Source organism: Cajanus cajan, chromosome 4 (assembly GCF_000230855.2).
Source record: "Cajanus cajan strain Asha chromosome 4, NIPB_CcT2T_4, whole genome shotgun sequence".
NCBI lineage: Eukaryota > Viridiplantae > Streptophyta > Magnoliopsida > Fabales > Fabaceae > Cajanus > Cajanus cajan.
In genome coordinates this window covers 66,687,960-66,715,528 of record NC_138520.1, presented here as the reverse complement: position 1 = coordinate 66,715,528, position 27,569 = coordinate 66,687,960, and the positions used below count along the sequence as shown (strand labels likewise).

At 29.1% G+C, this 27,569-nt stretch overlaps 3 protein-coding genes and 1 non-coding gene across 6 annotated transcripts; 1 reads left to right on the top strand and 3 right to left on the bottom strand.

Annotated features, from left to right (window-relative positions):
* Nucleotides 1–1,544: 1,544 nt before the first annotated feature.
* On the bottom strand, nt 1,545–3,890 carry LOC109814891 (putative GDP-L-fucose synthase 2). Of its 2 annotated transcripts, none has more exons than XM_020379408.3 (3): nt 3,659–3,890; nt 3,381–3,466; nt 1,545–2,797 (listed from the first exon to the last, which is right to left on the bottom strand). In XM_020379408.3, exons 2-3 carry the CDS (start codon nt 3,400–3,402, stop codon nt 1,848–1,850), a joined length of 972 nt encoding a protein of 323 aa, XP_020234997.2. In that variant the 5' UTR covers nt 3,403–3,466; nt 3,659–3,890; the 3' UTR covers nt 1,545–1,847. The 2 variants fall into 2 exon arrangements, with proteins under 2 accessions (XP_020234997.2, XP_020234996.2); XM_020379407.3 differs by having other exon boundaries at nt 1,545–2,800; nt 3,659–3,889.
* Nucleotides 3,891–14,903: 11,013 nt separating this feature from the next.
* TRNAQ-UUG (transfer RNA glutamine (anticodon UUG)) lies at nt 14,904–14,975 on the bottom strand. The gene has a single exon. It is a non-coding gene; the product is annotated as a tRNA-Gln (tRNA).
* A 3,203-nt stretch (nt 14,976–18,178) lies between these two features.
* LOC109814884 (putative WRKY transcription factor 26) lies at nt 18,179–21,119 on the top strand. Of its 2 annotated transcripts, none has more exons than XM_020379401.3 (5): nt 18,179–18,547; nt 18,652–18,810; nt 19,318–19,943; nt 20,055–20,216; nt 20,325–21,119. In XM_020379401.3, the coding sequence occupies exons 1-5, from the start codon at nt 18,293–18,295 to the stop codon at nt 20,776–20,778; spliced, it is 1,656 nt and encodes a 551-aa protein (XP_020234990.1). In that variant the 5' UTR covers nt 18,179–18,292; the 3' UTR covers nt 20,779–21,119. The 2 variants fall into 2 exon arrangements, with proteins under 2 accessions (XP_020234990.1, XP_020234989.1); XM_020379400.3 differs by having other exon boundaries at nt 18,181–18,547; nt 19,315–19,943.
* Nucleotides 21,120–21,458: 339 nt separating this feature from the next.
* LOC109814885 (CASP-like protein 4B1) lies at nt 21,459–24,261 on the bottom strand. Its single transcript, XM_020379402.3, has 3 exons — nt 23,852–24,261; nt 23,012–23,147; nt 21,459–21,942 (listed from the first exon to the last, which is right to left on the bottom strand). Exons 1-3 carry the CDS (start codon nt 24,103–24,105, stop codon nt 21,751–21,753), a joined length of 582 nt encoding a protein of 193 aa, XP_020234991.2. The 5' UTR covers nt 24,106–24,261; the 3' UTR covers nt 21,459–21,750.
* Nucleotides 24,262–27,569: the final 3,308 nt, after the last annotated feature.

Sequence of the window (27,569 nt, the reverse complement as noted above, 5' to 3'; positions counted from 1 at the left end):
AAGCGGGAAAGTCCGAGTTTTCCCAACAATTAGAACTGTGTTGGAGTCATGGATATTCACATGTGCAGTGCCAATCAAACCGTTCATATTTGATTCAGTTAGTGAAAGGGCAAACTGGTTATCATCACAGATATGCTTCTTACGTGTAATACTTAAAGCGACTCATGGCAAGAGCTTGAAATTGTTCACTCGTACATGTTATTCGCGAGGGGAATTCTTGTGTCGACTTTCTTGCAAAGAGGGGATCAACGTCTCTAGTGGAGGTGCAACTGCTAAATGACGCCCTTGCGGCAATGCATATGTTAGCTGCAGATGCTAGAGGCACGCTGGTGCCTAGGCCTTAGTTTGTTTCTTTAATATCAATTTTTGTTGTTTCTTTTTTCTGCTTTTTACTCAATGTAAACAAACAAAAAAAAATGTTTGGAGACCGGAAATACACATAAGGTTAGTGATCTCTTCCCAACACAATTGATTCCATATTCAAAATTAAGATTCGAAACCCCTTGACTAGAAAACATATTATGCTGCGGATTTCACAAATTAAGAAAAAAATTTAAAGAAATTAATACAAGAACTTATACAAATTAAATTATACACGAGTTTTTTAAAAATAGAATATTTTAGAAAAACTATTATAAGACTGAAACATATTGCTATGGCCACAACAATAGTAGTGGCTAGAGTTGCCACCCACAGTGAACTGCCGGCAGGGGTGAAGGGTAGCCGTATTTTGGTGATCAACAGTAGGGGTGGAGGCCATCAGCAAACTCTAGTGGTGACCGTATTTAATGATTCGCAATAGTGGTTAAAGTCACAACCACCACCCACAGAAGCAATGTTGATGGAAGGTACATATTTTGAATATTTCACAGGACAAAAAGAACCGTTATGCTATAGGAAGTATAATAAATTCTATCATAATTTCGAGAAGAAATACAAGAGACCTAAGTTTCTAAAAAATGCTAGTCACCTTTAATTGATGAGGCCAAAAATATAGAGCTCAAACAATAAGGCAAGAATCAGAAAATTCTATTGTATTGATTGGTATAATAAAAGATGATGTAAGATTATAGGATATTCTTATTTACACTAGTGTTGAGTCTAACTACGTGTAAAGTCTAACTAATTGCACAAGTCAGGTAACTTTCTAATGTGTATTCTTGAAAGCAACGGTGATCAGTGTGAACTTGTGATGCTTAATCAATCCATCACACCTATCAGGAATGAGTCTATAATGTTGGGAAAAAAGTTATTGCCACTAAGCATTTACCTGGTTGTGACCATGTTTTTACCTTTAAGAAACATGTTTGACGGCATAACTATAGACAGTTGAACAGTAGAATTTTCTGGGAACGAAAGGAGAATATAAGATTCAAAAATTTGGTTGCCTGCTGAGACTAGGTACCAAATTAGATTGCATGATTTGACATGCTCATCCACGAGAAAGCATTCACCGATAATATACAGTAGATTTACCCACAGGAATCTTATTGACATGAAAGCTTTTAAACAAACACTTTAGAGGCCTTGAAGGAGCAACACCATTTGTGCCGAATAACCATCATGCAATAATTATAATAGTTAATTGAAAACCAACATTGAATATCTTGAATGTGTGCAAGAGATATCTACGATCATGAAATTACAACTCTCTGTTCATACTTTTTAACAATGAGTGAGACTTGGATTCTCAATTCTCATGTTCTCTAGAAAACAAAAAAAGAAAACATTAAAATTTTGGTTCCACATAATTGGTACAGAAAAATTGGTCAAGGATAATTATTTTTTAACAAAAATGACAGGTACCTATAAAATTTGACATGGCACATTCTTCTTAACCTGCTGAATCATAGATTCACGTTCTCCAAGTACCATTTGTAGGTATCAACAAGGCCATCCTTGAGTGAGACTTTTGGTGTCCAACCCAGGCTTGCAAGTTTGGAGCTATCCATCAGCTTCCTTGGAGTCCCATCAGGCTTAGTAGCATCCCAAACAAGATCTCCCTCAAATCCCACCACTTCCTTCATCAACTCAGCCAATTCCTTAATAGTAACCTCTTTTCCGCTTCCTACATTCAAATGCTCCAGTCCACTATACTTTTCCATCATGAAGACAACCGCGTCCGCCAAGTCATCAACGTGCAAGAACTCCCTCAATGGACTCCCTGTGCCCCAAACCACCACCTCCTTGGCATTGTTGACCTTTGCCTCGTGAAACCTTCTCATGAGAGCAGGTAAAACATGCGAATTCTCGGGATGAAAATTATCGTGTGGTCCATATAAGTTGGTGGGCATTCCTGAAATTGCATCCCATTTGTGCTGAATTCTGTAAGCCTGGCACATTTTGATCCCAGCAATCTTTGCAATGGCATACCATTCATTTGTGGGCTCTAAAGGTCCAGTAAGCAAGGCATCTTCAGGAATCGGCTGGGGTGCAAATTTGGGGTAAATGCAAGAGGAACCCAAAAATAACAGTTTCTTAGACCCATGGCAATAAGCAGAATCGATGACGTTGGTCTGGATTTGGAGGTTGATGGAAATAAAATCAGCAGGGTAGGTGTTGTTGGCATGGATGCCACCAACTTTGGCAGCAGCTACAATGACAAATTCAGGTTTTTCAGAGGCAAAGAAAGCCTCAACGTCAGATTGTCTAGTGAGATCAAGCTCTGCATGAGTGCGTAAGACTAGATTAGTGAACCCAAGTTGGGTCAGCTTGCGAACAATGGCCGACCCAACAAGACCCCGGTGACCGGCAACAAACACCTTAGCAGATTTGTAAGCTAGAAATGAGTTTGATGCTGCTGAAAATACACACACAAAAAAAATAAATCAGAAACACGTTTAAAATCAAAGAATAACAATTTTTTTGACTTATAGTGTGCTTGATTTGGTGGTAGAAAACCATGATGAGTGCAATATCATGGTGAAAAGCAACTACTTGTTGCTTCCAAGTTCCAAAAATATGATGGGTTTAACTCATCAGTTCACCAATCCAAACACACTCTTGTTGAATTTAACTAGAATGCACTTACACCATCTTCTAATCACGGATAGCCATGTATGATAAGTTTGTTCCATTTTATAATAATGATTTTAAAGTCTAGAATGATTTCCGACTGTTAAACAACATAAAAATCTTTACCCCAGGAGTGCATCAAAATTAAACTCTTTCTTATATGCCAGAATGAGTCACCAACATAACTTATCTAACAACCACCCTTTAATCAGTCAAACTCTAGTTTAATTCTAACAAAACTTTCAGGGTATGAAGCATTACTCATCAAAGATATAAGACATTCAATTCTAGTTGGGATTCATTTCAGGGGGTTTCAATGAATAATTCTCTAGGCAATAAAACAGATGAATGAAAAGAAGAAAAACCGGTGTTGTCTTGGCTTCCCATGCTTGTCTGTGTTGGTAGTTTGACACTACAGTTAAGCTATTCCACCTTTCACTTCAAATCAAACCTGAAACGAACCAACAAGCAACAACGTTAACAACTAATCACAGAAAATAAGCCACAAAACACAACAACATTCACAACATCACCACCCCCTAATCAAATGAACGATAGTTCACAATTAACGTCTCAAATCTGAAATCCACTTCCAAAACGACGAAATGAAACGATGGTTGCAGCAAAAAAATCGAATCTTTACCTCGAATTTGAAGCGAACCAAAAGCTCTTATATGGAGGCTAAAACGAATGACGGTGCAGTGATACCTAAGAATCCGACCCGCGACTGAGTTGGACTCCGGCGACGGTAAGCTCAGATCTGAGGAACCCCGGCGAGATCAAATGAGAATCTGCTGCTTCCTTTTCCCTCTTCACTCACTAAGCTATTCTTTTTGTTGTTTTTTGGTGAATGCTATTCCTTTCGTTTTTCACCATCTATATATAACAGCGTTATCTTTTGTGATATTGTGTTCCATCAATTCACTATAAAAATTTGGTTAAATACCTCTTTTCGTCTTTTATAAATTTTTTTTTAATTTAATCCTATTTTAATTTTTAATTTTAATTTAGTTCCCAATAACTTAAATTATTATAATTTGGGACTTCTGTCCAAATGATTTAAACGAAGTTAATTGTTGGCCACATGACATCCACGTGGATGTCACGTAGATATGTATGTAGACGCCAAAATTTCTGAAAAAAATGGAAACCAGAACGGCCCGTTCTAAAACCAGAACGGCCCGTTCTAGATGCACTCATGGTGTGTTAATTTTGCATCCGGAACGACTCATTCCAGATGCAAAATTAACATACTAAGAGTGCAACCAGAACGAGTCGTTCTGGTTCCAGAATACCAAACACGGATGGTCACTGATTATAGTTTACGGTTGTGAATCGTGAAAGAAAAAAGACCTAAGGTACAAAAGATTTCAAACACTGAATTTGATAATATTGTAAATGAAAATTGATAACTTCAATTGCTAAATAGTTGGGCTATACAGTGTATCATTAAGGACAATGCAGTGTATCGGTAAAAACAATGGTAGCAGGTTTTATTTTATTGTTAGTCAAACTGGAGTGAAACACTTACTACCAAATTGACACTATACAGTCAAGGATGAAACAAAACGGTGTTTTCCCTTGAAGTCATTGACGATGTACCCCAACAATAATAACATGTTCTTGAGGAGGTACAACCTGAATTTTTATGGTTTAGGGTTTCCCTTCAGCGTTACCCAGATGATTTCCTTTCTCAGTAATTTTTTTGAACTTTTTTAGTATATGTTATGTTCTGAATTTTTGTTTTTAGTTTCTGAACTATGTTTCTATCTTTGAATTTATGATATATGAATTTTTATTTTCAATTTTTGAATCACGTTGCGGCATTTTGATCAACGGATGCATGGAGTTGGTTTTTTGGAAGGGTCGTTCTGAATCCAGAACGGCCCGTTCTGATGCACTGATGGTGTGTGAAATTTGCATTTGGAACGCACGTTCCAGTTGCAAAATTAACACACCAATAGTGCATCCAGAACGGGCCGTTCTGATTCCAGGTGTTTTCATGTCATTTGGCTCCATGTACGCATCTACGTGGCATCCACGTGGTCAACAGTTAACCCCGTTTAAATCATTTGGACGGAAGTCCCAAATTGCAATGATTTTAATTATTGAGGACCAAATTAAAACAAAAAATTAAAGTGAGACTAAATTGAAACAAAAAAATATTATGAGGGACGAAAAGAGGTATTTAACCTAAAAATTTTAACAGTATCATTATGAGAATTTTTTTTATTATTTTAATAAGAAGAGTGGAGTTATTTTGTATCTTTATATATTTTTAAAGATATTTAAAAGTTATTAAATAAATATTTATTAAATCAATTAATATAATTTCTAATTCTTAAATCTTAAGATTTTAAGTTTAAATCTTGAATGTATAAAAGTAGTTAATTTCTTAATATTTTTATTATTTAAAAATTTAAAAGTAAAATAGTTTAAAAATTATATAAAAATTATTTTTATATATAAATATAAATATAAATACTAAAATAATAATAAATATATTAAAATATTATACTTTAAAATATATTTAGTAAAGTGTTATGTTTATTATTCATATAGAATAATTGATGTTTCACCAATCAATTTCTCACCTAAATTTTTCTTATGTTTTTTATTTTTACATTGAGAAATTAATTAATTAGAAATCTATTTTTCAACTAGAGTTTCTTTTACAATTTTATTTTTTTGAAATATTATTATTTTTATATAATATATATTCTCTATTTAATTTACTACCTTAAAAATTAGTTGATATATAAATATAAATATATTTTTATTTTATTGTATATTTATTTCTATTATAAATCCAATATTTTTTTAATGATAATTAATAAATTTTATAATATATGTGTGATAATTTATTAGACTAAAATAAAATATTAACCTAAATATTTTAATATATTATAGTCAATAAAATTAAGATATCAAACAATATACGAAAATATTAAAACTGACTTTAAATCAAAATAACATTAAAAACAAAATAAAAGGTATGGAACATTTTATAGGAATTATTGTAGTTGGGTGAAAGTTTTTACGAGAAGAACAATTTTTTTTTGTATGACTTGGATTCTTATGCATGAGAGATCTTTATAGTTGATCATGTTACTTCATAACTATTATCATGTGTATATGTAAAAATTTTGGACAATCTTTTTTATTTCTTTTTGTCTAGAGTAAGACAAATTTGTGCTTCATAATATTATGACCAATATTTTTAATTGTGAAATTCTCAAAACAATCATTTATATAAATTGAAGATAACATGATGTATGGATGGTATGTAATCATGAAAAGTATGTTTACAAGCAACAATGACATGTGAATAAGACTAATGCAGTTTTTGGAATTTGCAACAAATCACACCATATTTTGTCTGAACATGAATTATCTAGTTAGTTATCATTCTTTTAAGTTATGCACCTATTGCACTTGCAAAAGGAAATGTGTATGATTTTTGTTAAACTCAAGCACATGCGGCATCAATGGATACCAATGCCATTAATTATTGCCTATAAATTTGATTTTAGAAATATGTGTGAAAGTTATTTATCTGTTTTTAATTTTATTTTGACTTACGAGTGATGAGGATTTGAAGTATGTGTGAAAGTTAGTTATCTATGTGTTTTTTTTAATGTGTTTTTAAAATTCTTCTTACTATATTGTATGTGCACTCTTTAATTTGTTTTACATAATTAAATGATGCATTTTTAAATTATTTAAAATTTCTTCTTACAAAACTTTCTAGTTATAAAATAAAAATTATGAATTTATTTATATATTAATTAATTTTGAAGCTAATAAATTAAATAAAAAACATATTATATAAAAATATTAATATTACAAAAAATTGAAATTGTAAAAAAAAATTGCTCCTGAGAAATTGGTTACTAATTAAACCAATTTCTAGATAAAAAAATAAAAAAAATGAAAATTAAGGTGAGAAATTAGTTGATGACAACCAATTTCTTGACATGTATAATAAACATAACACTTTGATAAATATATTTCAAAGTATAATATTTTGGTAATTTTTTTTTTTTGCAATATTATAATAAAAAGGTCCTATTCTAAAGTTTAATATTACTATATAATGGCTTACTATTTACTAGGAGTTTAGCATTTATAAGATACCTTGATTTAGTGTCTACATTAGAGCTTTTTACCCTTTTAATTAATTTACTCAATTATTTAATTCTTTAAAAGTTAACTATATATATATATATATATATATGTAAATAAGGAATCTATTTATTCAAAGAATAAATTTTGATTTGAGGTTTAGAGTTTATTCTACTTTATAAATTATATTTTACATTAGATTTTAACGATCTAACCGTTAAATTAAAAAATTTTATTATATAAATCAATTCTATAATTTTTAAAAAAATTTAAAATCATATAATACTTTTTTATATAGATAAAAATTAATATATAAAATATTTTTATAATTATCTATCAATTTGAGTTAATAAAACAAAGTATAATTTTAATTTTTTTTTTAATTTATAAACCTGATATATATATTAAGAATTTTAATTCAACGATTAAATTATTAAACTTTAATTTAAAATATGAATTATTAAATAAAATAAATCTACTAAAAATTTTAGAATAAGTGTATTGTTAAGAAAGAAAAAGGAAAACACCTTTTATGTTTCTCATGTGATGTGAAATGCCACAACTAAAGCATATATGTGTAAGATCATGGGAAGACAAGCAAAAGCTATAGAAAATTCGCATCTACATGCATTGAATATTTGTGCCTAGGGTATAATGTGTAAACATTTCCTGTAGTTGACGGAAAGAAATGTGTAAAATATGTTGAGTAAAGAGGGAAGGTTCCTTAAAAAGTGGTGGGTCCTTGAGGACCCACAATGGTTATCAATTTACAACTTATAACATGGAGTGTCCTAACAACATGTTACCTTCCTCCTCAGTCCTCACTTCCATATGATACATATTTTCTCCGTCCCATACAACAAAACACGAGGCATAATTTGTCCAAGCTCTCCATGAAAGAATTATTACATGCAGCAAAAAAATTTATCTTCTATATATTTAACGTTATTATATATAGAAAACGTATGCATAAGAATGTCACGGTTACATATGAGAAACTTCCTCACAGCATCAATATTTTGTTTATATAGTATATTGCTAATTACAATAAAATAATAAATAATTTTTTGAATAAATACTTTATACTAAGTAGTTCATAAACGTATTCAAAACAAAACAATTTTCAAAGATATAAACTATATGAAAGTAAAATATGGTATCAAAATGGTCATTCAAAACCATTACATAAACTCAATGACTAACAAATATCTTAAAACACGGTGAAATGATCAAGAATAACAAGTAGCAAATTATAAATTAAGAACCTTGATGTTATATTTTACTAAAGTTTCACTCACAAAATACGATAAAGTCTAAGTCTCATCACTAATATTATCATTCTTGTAACACTTTATTTTTTTTACAAAATGTAATAAAAGTATTTAATAAATATTTTAAGTATTTTTATTTTAACCAATAGAGTTGTATTAATATTTATTTTAATTATTTGACATGTTTTGGAATATTATATAAGGTGTTTTAATTAAATATTTTATTTAATTAATTAATAGGAATAAAATTAGTAACTAAGGTTAAGTGTTTTAATTAAAAAAGGATTTAGGGGATGTTAAATTTTTGAAAGAGGAATTTTAATCATTTTTATGCATTTTTTCTTTTTATGTACACGTTCTTCTTTTTATGCTCAAAGCTTCGTGATTAGGAGTAAGAAGGAAACCACTTCGAAGTCGATCATTCATCTTTTTCCTCTCAACGAAGTAAGGGAGGGAGTGAAAAACCTCACTCTGAGTATGAGATTGTATGTTGGGTAGTGATATTGACTTTCAATCTTGTCTCTGTTGTATGCCTTTGTATGAGGAGTTTTTTTCAAATGTGTTTGTTTTGTCTCTTATTCTTCTTACACTTTCCTAATTAATGATATGAATTGTTTGAAGGTATGATCAATTATATGTTTTGGATTGTAATTGTATGACCTGATATTTCTGTGAATTCCCATGGGAAATCCTAAGGGAAATTGTTGTGATAGTTGGTGAGGATATTGATTGATATGTATAAATTAAGTGATTTGGAATGTTAATTGCATGTTATAGAGAATTTTTACCATATATATATATATATATATATATATGTGTGTGTGTGTGTGTGTGCGTGTTTGTGTCTATGTTTATGCATATAACTACATGCGAATAACTTTTAGCCGTTGAAGAGATGTGATTTCTAGGGAGGAAGATCACATTCTATCACAACGAGACGTGTTGAGTTGCTTAACAAGAAGCCCTAAGGGGCTTAGCTTGCTCAGCTAGATGTTGGTTGCTCATATAGATGTTATTCGCTCTATGAGAGGCTCCAGGAAGTCCAACTTACTCAGTGAGGGAACATTTGCTCAACGACTGTTAGTTGGTTGTTTTACTCTTATGATCTTAATACTATCTTTTACTAATGACTAGCTTTTGATAATGTACATGAGATATATAAGGAGATATGAGGAATATGTGATATATGAATGAGATCATATGTATGTTATTGCATCTAGTCTGTTTGATATGCATCATTCGAATAAAATGTGTTCTTGGTTATGATATAAATAATCGTTAGGGAAAGTCCCTCGTGTAAAAGTTTGGGAACTAATCTTGGGGATAGCTAGGTTTAGGAAGTCTTAGTTTTGCTTTCATGTGCATGGGATGTATCTTACGTGGCCTAACTATCTCAACTAGACCCTAGTAGTATGTCCCCTTAGTGAGAATGTGTAGAAGGTGTGACCCAACATGTATTCCTAGGCTACTAAACATGTATTGCTAGCAGTAATACACAAGTATGATGCTTTTATTGTCGTCACATGCATGATAACATGTAGTCTAATTCCACTGCATATACATTATAATTTTATCTATTATTGTTTATTATGCTTTGTTTATGTTTGACTATTCAGTTTGTATTCCTACATCACGAGCTAAAATGAGATGTTTCTCATTCCCTTTCTTTTGTGTTGTTTTCCTTTGGTTGATATTCAAGCGATAATTTACATGAGGCTGAAGATGTTGGTAATGAGGCTTAGACTTAGTGTTGGATTTTGTTCTGATAGGACATGCAACGTGTAATTAAGACTAGATTAGGATATTATTTTTGTTAAATTATTTTGGAGACACTAGTTTTATTTCCTTACAATTTCATTGATTATGTTATTTTGTTAAGTTAAAAATGTGATACTTTGTACCTAAACACGTTTGGCTTTAATTATGAAGATTATGTTCTTTAATTTCTTTTTTTAATTATTATTCATGTATTATGACATGTGGAATAAAGGATATCACAACGCTGATGATCATTACTTGCAAAACACACACACATACACATATATATGTGTGTGTGTGTGTGCGTTTGTGTGTAAGCAAAATAAGGGGAGTGAGATACGTTTCACTCTAACTCTCGATATAAGATAAGGTTGAATAGCCACACACATATAAATATACATGCAAAGGTAAACAATATAGCATAACTACAAGTAATAACAATAATGTGTCAACAAAATTCATAAACATTCATAGCTCATGGACTTGGTGCAAAGGATACAAGCTTATTTAGATCTACATGCATGTAACCCAATAAAACTTATTACTTGTGCCACAAAGACAATTACTTATAGATAGTGACCCGAAGATAATTACTCATGGAGGGTGGCTCAAAGCTTAATGCTCATAAACAATTATAAAAAGTTTTATGCACGTACACATATCACACATACAAGTACTCTATTAAACACTTCACTTCATGAATTCATCACATACTCATGTCATTCACATAATATATCAACATCGTTCCATTATCATGTACACTATAATTAATAATTCTATTAATCAAAACTAAACCTTAAATATGCAATTATATCATAATGAGATCCTTATCATATTCATATTAATACAAGTTTATGTTCCTAGGTCAATTTCACAAATCATCACTTAATATCATCAATCTTCATCCTACTCTATAAATTGGGGTTCCCTACAATAACTAAAGGTTCTCACATATTCATCAATCAAATCATCTATCCATACCACCTACAAAGCACAATTAAGGTAAATAAAAAACCAAGGAATCTCATGATCTTAACAATCACTCAAAATGCAAGTAAAAAGTAAGGGTTCCCTAAATTCCACACAAAACGTAAGATACAAAGAATGATATTGGAGACAATCCTGCTATCTAACAATAACTCATACTCTAGAGTGAGAATTATCACTCCCCTTTACTTTATTAGACGCTTGATGGAGGACAAGAATTTCTTAGATGTGCTCTGGCACCTCTACATTCGCCTTAGGATTTTCTTGCATTTTAGTGAAAAAAAGGCATAAAAAATCAAAAATTGATGTAACCTCCTTTGTAAAAATCTTAACTTGCCATTAACTCCTCAAATTAAAAGGATAACCCTAATCATGTTTCCCCTTCCTCTTATATAATAATTAAAACAATTATAATTAACATAATAATAAAAAATTCATCCCTCTCCTCCTAATATTATATAATAAACATAATTTTAAAAATCTTAATTAATTAAAAGTACATATAATTATTTTAAAAGCATTTGTATTATTTTATAAACATATTTAATTAATTAAAAATATCTTTATTTTTTTTTAAATTGAAATGTTACACAGGTATCAATTTATACTTAACCTAAATTAACTATATATCATAATTTTTTTTGTAAATTATATTTTTAATTTATATAAATTAAAATTGTTAGAAAAGATATTTGATCTAAGAGGATGGGTAGAATTGAATTTTCAAAATTTCTGTTGAAATTTTCTTGGTCAATAACTTTTTCTAAGTATTTCCAACTAAACCAATTGATTTAAACCAAGGTGAAATAAATGTGTTGAAAACCTTATTAATGCAAGTGTGAATTTAACTACCCTACATGTTATGCTTATGATACAAGAAACATATTAATCAACATGTAATCAGATTAAACAAGAAAGTAAATTCAATTAAAGGATAAGAGAAACTTGCACAAGAATTTATACTGGTTCAATTACTACCACTTGTAACTTACATTCAGTCTCTAATCAACCTGATTGAGTATTTTCACTATTCTTTAAGTTTCAGAAGTTTTACAATCACAAATTACATGCAATACACTTAAACAAATTTAAAGAAATTACTTCTTAAACCCCAAGAAGCACCCACTATAGCACCCCACTATAAGAAACCTTTCTTTCTTGAGAAATCTACTCAAGAACTTATCTACCTTGAAAAACCTATTCAAGAAATCAAAAAGATTAAGGAAAGATATCACTTGATGTGCAAAACAACGTGAACAGGTGTATCAAGACTAAACCAAGTAGTTACAATTCTCCAAGTAGATGATAATGACAATTTAACTCTCTTGACTCATGCTAAAGGTTCCCACAAAAGATTTTAAATCTTTTTTCAAGAAAATTTTTTGTTCAAACCTCACATAATGATTAGAATTCATAAAGTTTTTAGGTCTTCAAGTTTTGAGAATGAGAAATGTCGTATAAAGTTTCCTTTATGAAATAATTGATTATTTTAATGAATAATCAATTATTTTATTGTTTGCAAATCTGAAAATCTATCAAGAACAATTTAATTAATTATTTTTTAGGATAGTCAATTATTTTTGAAATAGTTTTTGAAATAATTAATTATTTAGCTAAATAATCAATTATTTTGAGTAAAAACTTAATACTTTGATTTTTCTCACCAATCCATTTTCAAATCAGTTTTAAACCTCACATGCATAATCAATCATCAACTTAAAAGAAGAATTATAAATCAAGTAATGATTTACCTAACCAATCACAAAGTAAAACATACAAAAAATTACAACTTTCACTCTTATCCATCAAAAGAATAAACTCATAATACATTTGTAATCATCAAATATTATATCTTCATCTTGAGTTTGATAAACAAAAGTACTAATATTATAGACATAATGAATAACAAGTATGTTTTATGTTGTTCATCATCGATTGCTTAGAATCGTAAATATCACTTAAATCGATGAATATCCCACTTTATTTTTCCAACGAACAGTTTAAGGTGAATATCTTGAACAATTATTTTATATTTTATTTTATAGTTAAAAATGATTTTTTTCAAGACAGATAAAGGTTTAAACAATTCTTTTATTATTCTATTGTGTTTAAACTCCACTACTTATTTAAATGGCTGATTGACCATTGTAGTGTAGTTTTCAAAATAAATTACGTAAATGAGGCTCTTTTAAAACTATTTACGCCTTTGGGGTTGTTTACTACAGTGTAGTTTACCGGCTGTAGCGACTTCTGTAGTGTCGTTATGGGCTCCTCAACCATTTAAAATAGCTCAATTTTATAAAAAAAATATTTTTAATAGAGAAAAAATATAATTTAAAATATATTTGTTTTAAATCTTGATGTTTAAAAATATTTGAATAATTTTTGTACAACAGAACAAGATTTTATAAAATAAATTTAATATATTTTTTATGGACTACCGGAGGTGCTAAGGCCCATACCGACCTTGTGTCGCTATGGGCCACAACAACCTCTTTTTTTTTTCTTTACTTTTTCCACATTTATTTTATAAATTATTATTTTTTATTTTATAGTTTTTTTTTTGCATTTTTTTTACATTTTGTTTGTTCAGTTAATTTTATCTTTTATATTTTTTCTTTTTTTCCTTTTCCAGAAGTATTTAAATTAATTGAAGGAAAAAATATAAACAAAATGCAAAAAAAAGAAGCATAAAATAAAAATAATAAAAATGTTAACAAAATTGATAAATTAAATATGAAAAAAGAAAAAAAAAATAGATGTCGCTATGGTCCATAACAACACGAGGGTGCTATGGCCCATAGCAACACGAAGGCGCTATGGACCATAGCGACCTCCCTTTTTAATTTTGTTATTTTTTTTAACTTTTTACACATTTATTTTATAAATTATTTTAAATATTTTTATTTTATACGCAGAGGAAAAAATGTATTATAAAAAATAATTGTGTAAGAAAAAAGGGGAAAATGTAGCTGCTGGTGTGGTAATTTTGACAAGTGGTGCGCAACTGTTGGGAAAACGCAAAGTCGTTATGGCTCATAACGATTTCCTTTTTATTTTATTTTTTTATTTTTTAACATTTAATTTATTATTTTTTAAAAATTATGTTTTCTACTCCTTTTTTTTCTTCGCTTTTTATACATTTTTTCCTTCATTTTTTTTTTATAATTTATATTTTAACATTAATTCTATAGGTTTACTTATTGCACTACAGATGTGTTATGGACCTCCTTTTTTATTTTTTGTTTTTTAACATTTCATTTATCATTTTTTTAAAAATTTATATTTTTTACTCCTTTTTTCCCCTTTTTATACATTTTTTTCTTCATTTAATTTTCTTTTATATTATATATATTTTTAACATTAATTTTATATTTTTTTTAATGCACTATAGAGGCGCTATGACCTATAGCAACACGAAGTTGCTATGTGCCATAACGACCTTTTTTTTTCCATTTAAATTATCATTTTTATTTTATGCATGAAGTCGTTGTATGTCGCTATTAGCTGTAGCAATTTCATTAGTGTTCTTATAGGTCATAGTGACACTATAGTAAAGAATCCCAAAAGCATAAATAGTTTCAAAAGAGTCTCATTTAAATAATTTGTTTCGGAAAGTTCCTATAATGATCGATGAGCCTATTTAAATTTGTTCTTACACCCCTTATTTTATATAAATATAAATGATGCTTATTTCTAACATTGGCAAGATATTTTCATAAATATTTAAAAAATAAGTGAAGATCCAGGTCCTACCGGGAGTCGAACCCAGGTCGCTGGATTCAAAGTCCAGAGTGCTAACCACTACACCATAGAACCGATCTGATTTTAATTTGGCAATGCGTTTTATTATTTAAAATTAAATTAGCATGAAAGAACTTAAACTACAGTTTTTGTTTGTTTTTTTTTTCTTAAAACATTAAACTACTAACAATACTTGGCGATTAAAAAAAAAAAAAAACTTACCAACAATTTGATTATTAATTACTGTGATAGTATCTATATGACTATGCACACATACACTTTTTTTACTCCATAGAAAACCGTGTATTTCCTGAAAATAAAAATAAAATATAATCTTGCAATTATTACAAATTTCTACCACATGTTCATAAGAAATTAATTAGTCACTAAAATTTGATATTCAATTTATCTAAAACTCATTCATTCGGCTTTCTTATATTAAATAAATAGAGTCAACAAAATCAACAAAGTTAGTTTTAAACCGAAAAATAAATTATAGGGTGTAAACTTTAAATTTTAAATCCAAATTAAATATAAATATTTTTTAATTTGGTTCAATAAAACTCGTGTCTTAAGCAAACAAATTCTTTTAATTCTGATATTTTATATTTTACTCATTATTGCAAAGTAAAAAACAAAAAAGAAGACCAAAAGTTTAAGAAGGAGAAATAATTTAAAAATGATGCCCATTCAAACATTGATCAATCATAACAAACATAAATTTCATATTTATTTGGTGGAGAAAAATAAAATACACCTATGTCATTTAACGTGTATACATGTAGTTGATTACATGATTTTATAGGTAATTATTTTTAAGTTTAATCATATTTTAAGAAGTTGAAATTAATATATAGTTACTTTGTATAGAATTTTTATTATATATTATTTAAATATTTTAATTAGATTATGATAGTGAAGATAATGAAGATGAATGACAAACCATCAATTTAAAAGTTGAACAACTTAAAAACAAAAGCTTAAATACTATTGTCCAGGAAATGGAATGATGATTTGAAATAAACGGTAACAAAACTATTCTTTTATTTGAATTAAATTGTTAGTTATAAATTATCTAGAAGGAAATATAATATTGTAATGTTTTTATTTTTCTATTTTATAGGTGTATTGGTAGATTGGTGTTTATTAATTTTTTAAAATTTGTTTTTATTTGAAGCATTTAGTTTGACTTTGATTTGACATAAATGACTTATTATTATAATGATGTCATAAGACTTGAAATTTTGGTTTCTTTTATATATATTTTAATATTTGATTATGACATTGACTAATTATAGAATTATATGGATGTCTTAAATTGTATTTTTTTAAGCTAATTATATTTAAAATAATATAAGATTATTGAAACTTATCTAGTTAGAATTTAAAAAACTTGTAAGAGTAAATTGTTAAGTATATAGATATATCTTTTTCATTATACTTTTCTGATCTTTATTATAAGACATAATCTATAATAAATTATTGGTTTTTTTTATAAAGTATTTTATAGTTTCTAAAAAATATTAAATTATTTTTTTTATCCTTATTAAGATTTTGAAAATATGTGTTTTTTTTTTCTTTCACTTTTTAAATCTTTTCCAATTCATATCTATCATTTTTGTTGGTATTGGTGTATAAATTTTAATATAGAATAATACATTCAAAATTTAATCATAAATAAAAAGAGTAAAATTAAGTTAATCATAATTTATTCTATAAAATTACTAAAAATTAATTAATATAATTACTTATATCGATGATATGATTCAGATTAAAAATATCATTGTCAGAAAGAATAACTTTTATGAAATAATAAATGAGTTTACTATATGATATATAATCAGTTTTCATAATAAAAACATATTAATAAAAATTATTATTATTATAATTGCAAAAATCAAATCTAACAAATAAAAATTAATTAAAAAAATAGATCAACTAAAAAAAAACTCATGATTTACACATACAATCAAATTTGAGTATCAATTTAAAGACCAAATTTAATTCAAATTTTTTTTGTCCCACGCATTATAACTCGTGGTTCAAATTCAACCAACTCATGAAAAAGTGGATAACCCTTTTACAAACTCTAATAATAAACATAGCTATATATATCTAATCGGATTCGATGAGATGGCATATTGAAAAGTTTATGCCCCGTTACGAAAGCTTCACTCAAACAAATATAGAAGAAACGTCTAAAGTTATTTAACCAATATTCAGAAATGAAAAGCAACCGATAACTCCTCTCACAAAACGGTCCAATAAATAATTGATGATAGATATTCAAAGTTTAGTTATAACATTGGGTTTCTGACATTGGTACCACATCATCAGACAGCAACAGAATCCAATAACACATCCTATGTTTGCAAGCCGCCCTTCTCTCCCTCTATAATGTGAAAATTTATGATGTAGGCCGGAATAACCTTACCAAAAACTTATATATCTCACATAATTGTTGTTGGTATTATTTTTTTAATTTCAATTAAAGTTTATTTTAATAATATGCTTATAATGCTTATTAAATTCCAATTTTGATAAACACATGCTAATAAAATCTACAATATTATACTTAAATTTTTTCCATTCCTATATATGCTTAATTAAATTTTGCGCGATACTCGAATTCTAATTTTATTTAATTAAAATAGAACATTTTTAGAAGATAAAGCTTAATAATAATTATTAATTAAAAAAATTTGAATATGTAATTTACTTCAAATTTTGCTATATGTATATTTAGTTTCATCACAATTTTTAATCATTATATTTTAATTAATGTGTATTTTATTCTCTAAAATGTATATTTTTCACTTAATAAATTGTATGAAATCTAAGGACCACATAGAAATTGATCATAATTATTAATAAAGTCAGTTGTTATGAATGAAACTTAATTCAATCTCTTCAATCAAGTTATCATATTTGAATTTTGTGGATAGAAAATACTTATTGAGAAGAACTCAAAAGACCTTATTAATTTTTTTTTACAAAGATTAATTATCAATAAAATGATTAAATACTTCACAATAATAATATAATGAATATAAATTAACCAAAATCATGATACGAAACCATATGATAATTTGTCTTGTAATGTAATAAGGGTGGTAGCTGGTAGGCTATGATGCAGCCCAGTCAAACCCACAAGTCTTGACCCAATTCAGTTTTCCACGGTCAAACATATCTTGAGCTTCCTAGAAGCAGCTTCCAAGACTTTTTGCTGGTGATTGCAAGCTTTACCATTAAATCATGCATCAATTCCCTCTTTCTCTCTCCCCTCTATATTACTATCCAGTCTTGTCTCCTCTCCTTATATCATATCAATCCTTAGACCACTTTTCCAATATAAATTCCAAGCAAACTTTTCTTCATTGCCACCTCAATTCATGAGGACATCTTTCACTCATCTTCTTTCCAACAATAATAGTAGTAACATGACCATGAATGATCATAACAACTGGGGAACTTCTGATATTAATCATGATCAAGTTGGACTTGACGTTCCCAAGTTCAAGTCTGTTCAACCTCCCTCACTACCCATTTCTCCCTCTCCAATCTCCCCTTCTTCTTACTTGCCTTTTTCAACTGCTTTCAGCCCTTCTGAGTTCTTCAACTCACCCATGTTTCTTCCTTCTCCAAATGTAAGTCACAAACTCTCTCATGCAAATTGACAAGCGTGGTTTCATGTTTTGGGGCATCATCACTAATTATGTGGCTTTCTTTGTTGTTGTGTATGTGGTTCTAGATTTTTGCATCTCCTACTACTGAGGCTTTGGTTGGCCAGAGCTTCAACTGGAGGAACGGTTCAGGAGAAGAACAACAACGTGACAAGGGGGATGAGAAAAACTACTCTGACTTCTCTTTCCAACCCCAAATTCAATCTTCCTCAAGCATGTTTCAAGGGGTAGGTATTGTTGTTTTTTGTCACCATTATTTGACTTAAACAAGTATTGTTTTGTGTGTGTCTTTTTGGTTATTATTTGATCATCAAAGACACTTGGAGGCCGGTTCTTATTCTCTTCGTTGTTGTGACATATTTGGACTTGTTTCTATTATTAGCTTCTGTCTTGTATGGCTTGTGGGGTCAGTTTATTTTTTAATGGCCCTTTGAATTGTCTTCTTCTTCTTTGCTCATCTTCTTTTTTCTATTTTATTTTTGTTGGTGTTAACACGGTTTGAATGGTTAAAGCAAGATTCATAACTTGCCCAGCATATTTTAAGTTGAAAAAGTCTAACCTAAAAGTATGTCAATGTATGTTTCTGTTGTGACAAATAATAAATTCCGTTGTAATGATATAATCAAGCTGCATAGTCACAATAATGAAGGTTTAATTTATTGATGGCTTGCAACATGCTATTCTTGTCATGCATTTGGATTTGTATTCTAATACTTGTTCTACTTGAACAGCAGGAACCACTTAAGAAACAAGACATGTGGAAATTCAATGAAGCTACAAAGCAAACTGAATTTTCATCTGAGATGACAGCAACAAAATCTGAATACCCTTTAAGTCAAAGTTTTTCCTTAGGAATGGAAGCAGGAAAATCAGAAATGCAAAGTAATTCAGTTCCGAGGTCTGGTAATTTTGACTACATTAACGCATCTCAAACTGTTAGAGAACAAAAGAGATCAGATGATGGGTTCAACTGGAGAAAATATGGACAGAAACAAGTGAAAGGGAGTGAAAATCCTCGTAGTTATTACAAGTGTACACATCCAAATTGCTCAATGAAGAAGAAAGTAGAGAGGTCTTTGGATGGACAAATTACTGAAATAGTATATAAGGGTCATCATAACCACCCAAAACCACAGTCTAGAAGAACAAACTCTCAATCAATTCACCAACCTTCTTCATCTTGCACCAACTCGGGGATTTCTGATCAATCAGTGGTGACCCTAGGCAATCCACAAATGGATCATTTCTCCATACAGGAAGATTCTTCGGCTTCTGTTGGAGAGGAAGAGTTTGAGCAAACATCACAAACCAGTTACTCTGGAGGAGATGAAGATAGTCTTGGACCAGATGCCAAAAGATGGTAAGATCGACTAACTACAATCTAATAACTCGATTCACTATTTTAGAAGGAAAAAATCGCACAGTTCACCTGGTTTGTATATATAACTAATTCTGCTTGTTATTGTTGCAGGAAGGGAGATAATGAAAATGATGGCTATTCCGTCTCTGGGAGTAGAACTGTGAGAGAGCCTAGAGTGGTAGTTCAAACCACAAGCGAAATTGATATACTTGATGATGGTTTTAGGTGGAGGAAATATGGACAGAAAGTAGTCAAAGGAAACCCCAATGCAAGGTAGTTAACTGATGAGAACAAAGACCCTTTAGTTAATGGTTCTAAATGTTGCAATTCATGTTGTTATCAACACCACAACTTAACTGTTCAAAAACATTCCATCTGCAGGAGCTACTACAAATGCACAGCCCCTGGTTGTTCAGTGAGAAAACATGTTGAGCGAGCTGCACATGACATCAAATCTGTGATCACAACCTATGAAGGGAAACACAACCATGATGTACCTGCTGCACGTGGTAGCGCAAGCTATAACATGAACAGAAATTCTGTGAACAGCAACATACCGGCGCCTATAAGACCCTCGGCAGTGAACTGTTATTCTAGCTCATCAAGTTTCACAAATTCTCTCTGTAATAATACTAGGCTTCCAGCAACCGGAAATCAAGAATCATTTTCACTGGACAAGTTCAAGAACCCTGGAAGTTTTGGCTATTCGGCTCTTAACAAATCAGTGGGTTCATTTACCAATCACGCGCAAAACTCAGATGCTGCATACTCAAGGGCTAAGGATGAGAGGAAGGATGACTCATTCCTTCAGTCTTTTCTGTCAAAGGACTTCTAAATCTGGGACCGGACCACAACTTCACATATTACATATTTTCTAGGATATGGTTTTGTACAGCATGTAGGATTTTAGTTATTCACAGCAGAATATAGACAATGAATCACGAATGTTTACTTATTTACCTCATTTAGATTAGGGATTGACACTACAGCCAAAGTGACAGCAAATTGCTGCTATGCCTGTCTGCCAAGTTCATCTCCCAATAGAAACTTTCAACTTTATCATAGGATTGACCGATGAATTCTGTTATTCTTTTATTGTATTTGTATGGAAAAAGGTTTTCTTGGAAGAATATTACTATATTTCATTAATTGGAACATGTGTGCTTGTGTTGGCAATTTCTACGTGCTCTTTCTACTTTTATTTTTTATTATATGATTTGTGATGCATATCAGGAGGTCCATGTCTTATATAAATTGTACCAACATCATCATAGGGATTTTGATAAATTTTCAATTCATAGTCCTTGATAACCCTGAAAACAAAACATAGTCCTTATGCAAATTTTGATGATAATGAAATGTTAAGTGACTTCTGATTTAATTAGAAAAGAAATTAGAAATTTTCACGCTTGATAATTTTTTTAACAAACCTCTTTGGATTTTAACAAAGTCAAGGCTTTTATTTTTTATTTTTTGGATGTACATTAAGTAATCAGATTGAGAAGAAGAAAAAAATGAAATTCAGTTCTGACTGCTATTGCTTGCGTCTCAGTCAGACACAAATAGTGCATTCACCACATTATTTTTCTTTTGGCCAAATTGGTCAATTACCAGTCTCAAGTACAAGAAGAAAGATTAAACATTACATGTATTTGTATATGAAATCAATATCATATCTCACTGTAACATATGCACAGACTCAGAGAGGTGTGGCCTGACTCCCTTTCTCATCATTAATATACAGAAAAATTGTGATTTGTATAGAAGTATGAAACAATAATAGGGAGGGTTTTGCAGAGTTCAGAGTTCAGATATAAGGTTGAGTTGACAGTTTGTAGCCTGAAATGAGGGCTGACACCGCTAGACAAAAGAAGGCAAAAATAGACAAGCTAATGGCTGAAGCTGAAGAGTCTGTAAATATATTGTCTGCCCCTTCCCTCATTCTATTTGTTATTGGAATTGCTGAAGATGCTGATGATATCAAAAGATATGCCATGATCTGCAACCAAAAACGTTCCTAAGTTAACATTACTTAGGCGAATATTTCATAAATCATAGCCAATCATAAAGGCTTTGAATAAATAAATATAGTCTAAAGCTTTGAATTATTCAAAGTGAAGCCTCTACCAACCCATAAGTCATCGGAATATTATAAGACAATGCAATCAGTAAGACTTGTTAACTTAATTGTCTAAAACACTAAATTAATCCCAATAAAAATCGCCCCCTCCCCCCTTGTGATGGTATTATTGAAGCACTAAAAACGTCATTCAAAGTTGTACATCCTTAGAAAAAAACTTATTTTTTTATTACTAATTATTTAAACTAGATAAGCTTTCATTTTCATCCTTCCGTAGAGGTAACTTCAGAGAGAAAAGTTACAACTTTCCAATCCAATATCTTCAACTTTGGTGATAGTACAACCTCAAAGGCTAAAACCGAGTCTTCCATAACTGTAAGGGGCAACAAATTAATAAAATTCACATTATTTTTAACCATATTATATGAACGAAGTATTTGTTAAAAACCTGACCGATTACTTTTTGTGAGATCTCTCCTCTTATTATTTTTTCACATATAAGTTTTGAATTCAAAATCTTTAAAGAATCGAGTCCAACACTATTCGGTTTAACAATTTATTGATATAAAATTTGCATTTAATATATGACAAAAACATCATATCAACAGCCAAAAGATTAATAAATAAACAAAGTTAAGAAGTCTGAAAATGAACTTCCTTTGAAAATTGAGTTCAACTTAAATACACTGACTTTGATTCGTTACTCCCCATTAGCCATAGAATCAGATATATATGAGATAATAAAAATTGATGGTATAAAATTTGCATTTAATACATGACAAAACATCTTATCAACATCCAAAAGATTAATAAATAAACAAAGTTAAGTAGTCTTGAAATGAAATTCCTTTGAGAATTGAGTTCAACTTAAACAATGACTTTTGATTCGTGACTCCTCACTGGCCTTAGAATCAGATATATATGAGATAATAAAAGTAGCTAGCAGCATCATTGAAATCAATAGCATAAGAGAGAAATGATGCCAAACCTGATCACCAAAAAAGTCAACCATAGCTGCCATTCTTGGCTGAAGGAATTGTTTCGCAGTAGAAAGTTCCTGAATTTGACGGAACGCTTGGGCTCCAGTGTACAAACAAGACAAAATCGCTATAGCCAGCAAATACCTATCATTCTCCAAAGCACAATTCTCTCGTGAATCCACTATCTAAAAACACTTGAATTATAAGACACGTGATAGAATTCATATTATATAAATATAATTAGACTCCGTGTAAAGTAAAAAATGTTTAAAATTTTTTATCTCAAGTTTCAACTAATTAAGTTAATTTTATTTAATATTCTTAATTTAAAAATATTTCTAAGACAATAAATGAGAGCATTATTTACAATAAATGTGATTGAAAATATTTTAATATATATATATATATATATATTATATAAAGTTGTAAAAATTAAATATATTTAATTAGTTTCCTTAATTTATGTAATTTTTTAAACATATATAAATCCAAAGAAAGTATACTGTAATTGATGCATTACCATATGTATTAAAATTGTTGATTTTGTAATTAAATTTTTTTTGTTAGTTTACAACATTCACTGGTATTGATACACACCACATGTATTTTTTAAGGAGATAATTGTGTTCGAGTTGGATCTCCACAACAATATTATGTACTAAAACTTTGAGATTACTGATTAAGAAAAACAAATTCACATATGTATTTAGTGATAGTAATCAACTATATATCCTAACAACTTAGACAAATGAATAATTTTATATTGCATAACGATTTCCATGAAAGAAAAATCAAATTTTGAGCGAAACCCATTAATCTTGATCCAAAAGGGGGTGTGAGATTTGCACCTGTACTCTTCATATTTATCGAACTCTCTCCAATCGCCGTGTTTATTACTGGCTATGATAACGAAGGAGATGAGAGAGAAAAGCAAAGCGATCCCTCTGAGTGCCAACGACCCTCTCTTCATCAAGTCCTCCCTCTTCCACCGCCGCAGGATTCCGCCGATTCCGCCGCTCGCCGCCGCACGGGGCGCAGAAGCCTCCACCGGCGGAGTCTCCACGTGTACCTTGGGAGACGAATCGCCGTCGGGATTTGACATCTTGTTGTGGCTTCCGATTGAAGTTAAAAGAAAAAATTGAATGAGAAAAAGAAGAAGAAGAAGAAGAAGAAGACAGCGAGTTAAGATTGTTGGGACCTTTGTGTGATGTTTGGTTTTTTGTTTTTGTTTTTTCACTTTTTTGTGTGTTTATGTAAAGGTGGCAATGTTGGTAAAATCGTTATGGAAGTTAACGAGGCTTCCGGTGTAGAGAGTTGAAGCGAATGAAGGGCGCGTGAGTTGTACTTGAGGTGACGTGGCGCGATGGCATTGGTTGGAGGAGTGTGGAACGCGACAAAGGCAGTGACAGCTGCTACACCAATGTAGTGATGGAGAACGGCTTGGGAGTGCCAGGCTGGTCGCGTAGATAAACATTCTATAATGTGAAAATATTTTTTAAGTTTGAGGTATCAAATTTTTCGATATGAAATATAAGAACCCCAATCATGTTTGACAAAAATATATGGAAACTAAAAATTCATTTTTCCTATTTATTTTAATATCGTAGTTTGTTAATTATTATAACTCTTTTTAACTAAATTATATTATTTTTTTAATAGTTAGTTTTTTAGGAAATTTTTTCTATTTATTTGTCATCTTTAAAGTTTAAAACTATATTAATTATTATTTTGTAAATTATATTTTTAAATTTCCTTAATTTATACAACTAATATGTATTTATGAAATATTGAACAAAAACAAATAAGGACATAATAAAAATATTAGTTATTGTATGAAAAACAGTATTTTATATATATATATATATATATATTTTAGTTTAGGCATGACAACCTTAAATGACCATTAAAAAAGAATGAGGGTAATAATATTTTTTTAAAAAATTAGTTAATTTAATTAAGAGTATTAAATTTGTTAATAATTTAAATTGTTTTTTTAAATTATCCTTATTACCATCTCTTAAATTAACATTTTTTCTTTCCCGTTATTTATTTTCATTTAATTAATTAATGCTTGAAAGAAAGATATCTTCAATCCTAATAAGAGAGAGAAATTTTTTATGTAATTAATTTCATGAATTTATTATCTTTTATTTAAAAAAATTGTTAATTAGATAAGAATTCTTTTACATACATAATTCATCAAAGTTAAGAAAGGTAATTGATAACAATAAATTTGTTATATGTTTTTTTTTTCAAAACTATAATTGCACTGCCTTTCTCTCTTAAATAGTGTATAAAATGCAAATTATTTTTAAAAAATAAAAAATAATAAAAACCATATAATAGTGAGTGATTATTAAAAATATTGGTGGTAATATAGTGAAATTTACAAAAATAAAAAGAAATAAGAATTTTGTAATTTATAAAAAGGTAATTATAAGGGTAAAATTGTCAAATATGGGGACACCAAATGAGACAATTTCCTTTTATTAATAATATATATTAATACTCACATTTCTCTTAACCAATTATAGTGTATGTTTTATATTACTTCTTTATCATAATTAATATCTTTATTCTTATTGTAGCATTGAGGTTTGCAGGCAACTAAGCCAAGTGTCTTATTTATGACTATAACATGATGAAGATATTTGTGCATGTTGGAATATTATTGTTAATAATAATACTTTCATCATAGTTTATTTATGACTATAACATGATGAAAATCAAAATTGGCATTAGATACACACAGAGAGAATTTTTTTATGAATGTGTTTGACACTGTGATGGACATCAATGATAGAACTAATGATACATTTAATGCTCGATTAGATTTGCCAAAATTTTGCAATCGGAAGGAGTTAGAGTTGAAAGTGTTGGTTGTGACAAACTTATGAAATCAAAGGCAACATATGTATTGACAAAATCCCAAAGAATAACATATGCATTGACAAAATCCCAAATAATTGTTATTTGTAACTGGGTTAAAGAACTTGAGTTGCCAGATGGATATGTTTTTAGTTAGTTATGTTTTTGAATACTTGTTTTGGTTTTTACTACTAGTAATATGTCATATACTTTTATTTTGGATGCTTTATATTGTGATTTAGAAGACTTTATTTGATTTTTACTATTAGTTATTAGTTATATGTCATTTTTATTTTGAATTATTTTTATTAGTTGTGATTTTGAAGATTATATCATAAATTATATATGCTAATTACTTTTATTGTGATATTAGTATTATATATGCACTATCAATTTTAGTGTTATTGTTTATGACTGTTAAACAGGTTCAAAATGGAAATTAAAATAAAATCAATTAACCAGTGCTTCAGGTATAAATTTAGCGACCGATTTTTCTCTCTCTAAAAAATAAAACAAATTTAGTCATCGAATTTGCGACGGTATAAAACTTATAGCGATTGAATTTGCGACGGATTATAACTCATAGTGACTAAAAAATGGGTAACTAATAATTTAGTGACATGAATAGTGAACGAATTTGTGACGCGTATAAAATTTAATATAATAAAAAATAAATATTTAGCGATTGATTTAGAGACTAAACTGAAAATCGTATTTATTTTATTTAAAAAATAAAAACATACTTAGCGATTGATTTAGCGACGTCTCATTCGGTCCCCAATTTGGTCCCTATATATATGAGCGATCATTTTGCGACCGAAAATGCTAGTCACTAAACAGCGACCTGGGATATTTCGATGGTTTTGTAGTCAGGATTTTTGCAACTACTTAAATTCGGTCGCTAAGGTAAATAGCGACCGATTTGAGCAATTTAGTGATCGATTTGAGAAATTTAGCGACTGATTGTGCTGGTCACTAAATGTCTTTTTTTTGGTAATATCTTTTAAATAGTTTACAATTAATGTATTTCATCAAATTAAGAGAACTTATTTTAATAAGAAGTATTTTAGTTTACAAATAATTAATACATCAAACACAATGAATTGGTTCTTATACAAAGCAACAAACAATTGTTATAAGTTAGATATTATAAATAGGAAGAGAGGTGATATTTTAGAGAAGAAATAATTAGGTTTAATTGTATTTTTGATCCCTCAAGTATTGCAATTGTGCAATTTTGATCTTCAAGGTTTTAATTGAGTAATTTTAGGCCTTAAAAGATTTTAATTATTTCATTTTAGTCCCTTAATTTTTAATTCAATAGTTTTAGTCCCTCAACTATTATAATTGTATGATTTTAGTCATTCTCGTTGAAAATTTAGTAATTTTAAATATATATATATATATATATATATATATATATATATGATATTTTAAAATTATACAATTGTTTGCTTATTTAAATTAACGTATATTATAATTTTTGTTAATATATCAAATGATATATATTTATTATTACTAAATAAATAAAATTTGTATATTATTAGTATTTTGATATTACTGATAAATTAATATCAATAATATTTTTAGTATATTTATAGATAAACTAATAATTTGATAAATATGATTTAGTATATATTAATATAATTTTACAAAAATATAAATATATAAGATAAGATATGTATATTTCTAATTAAT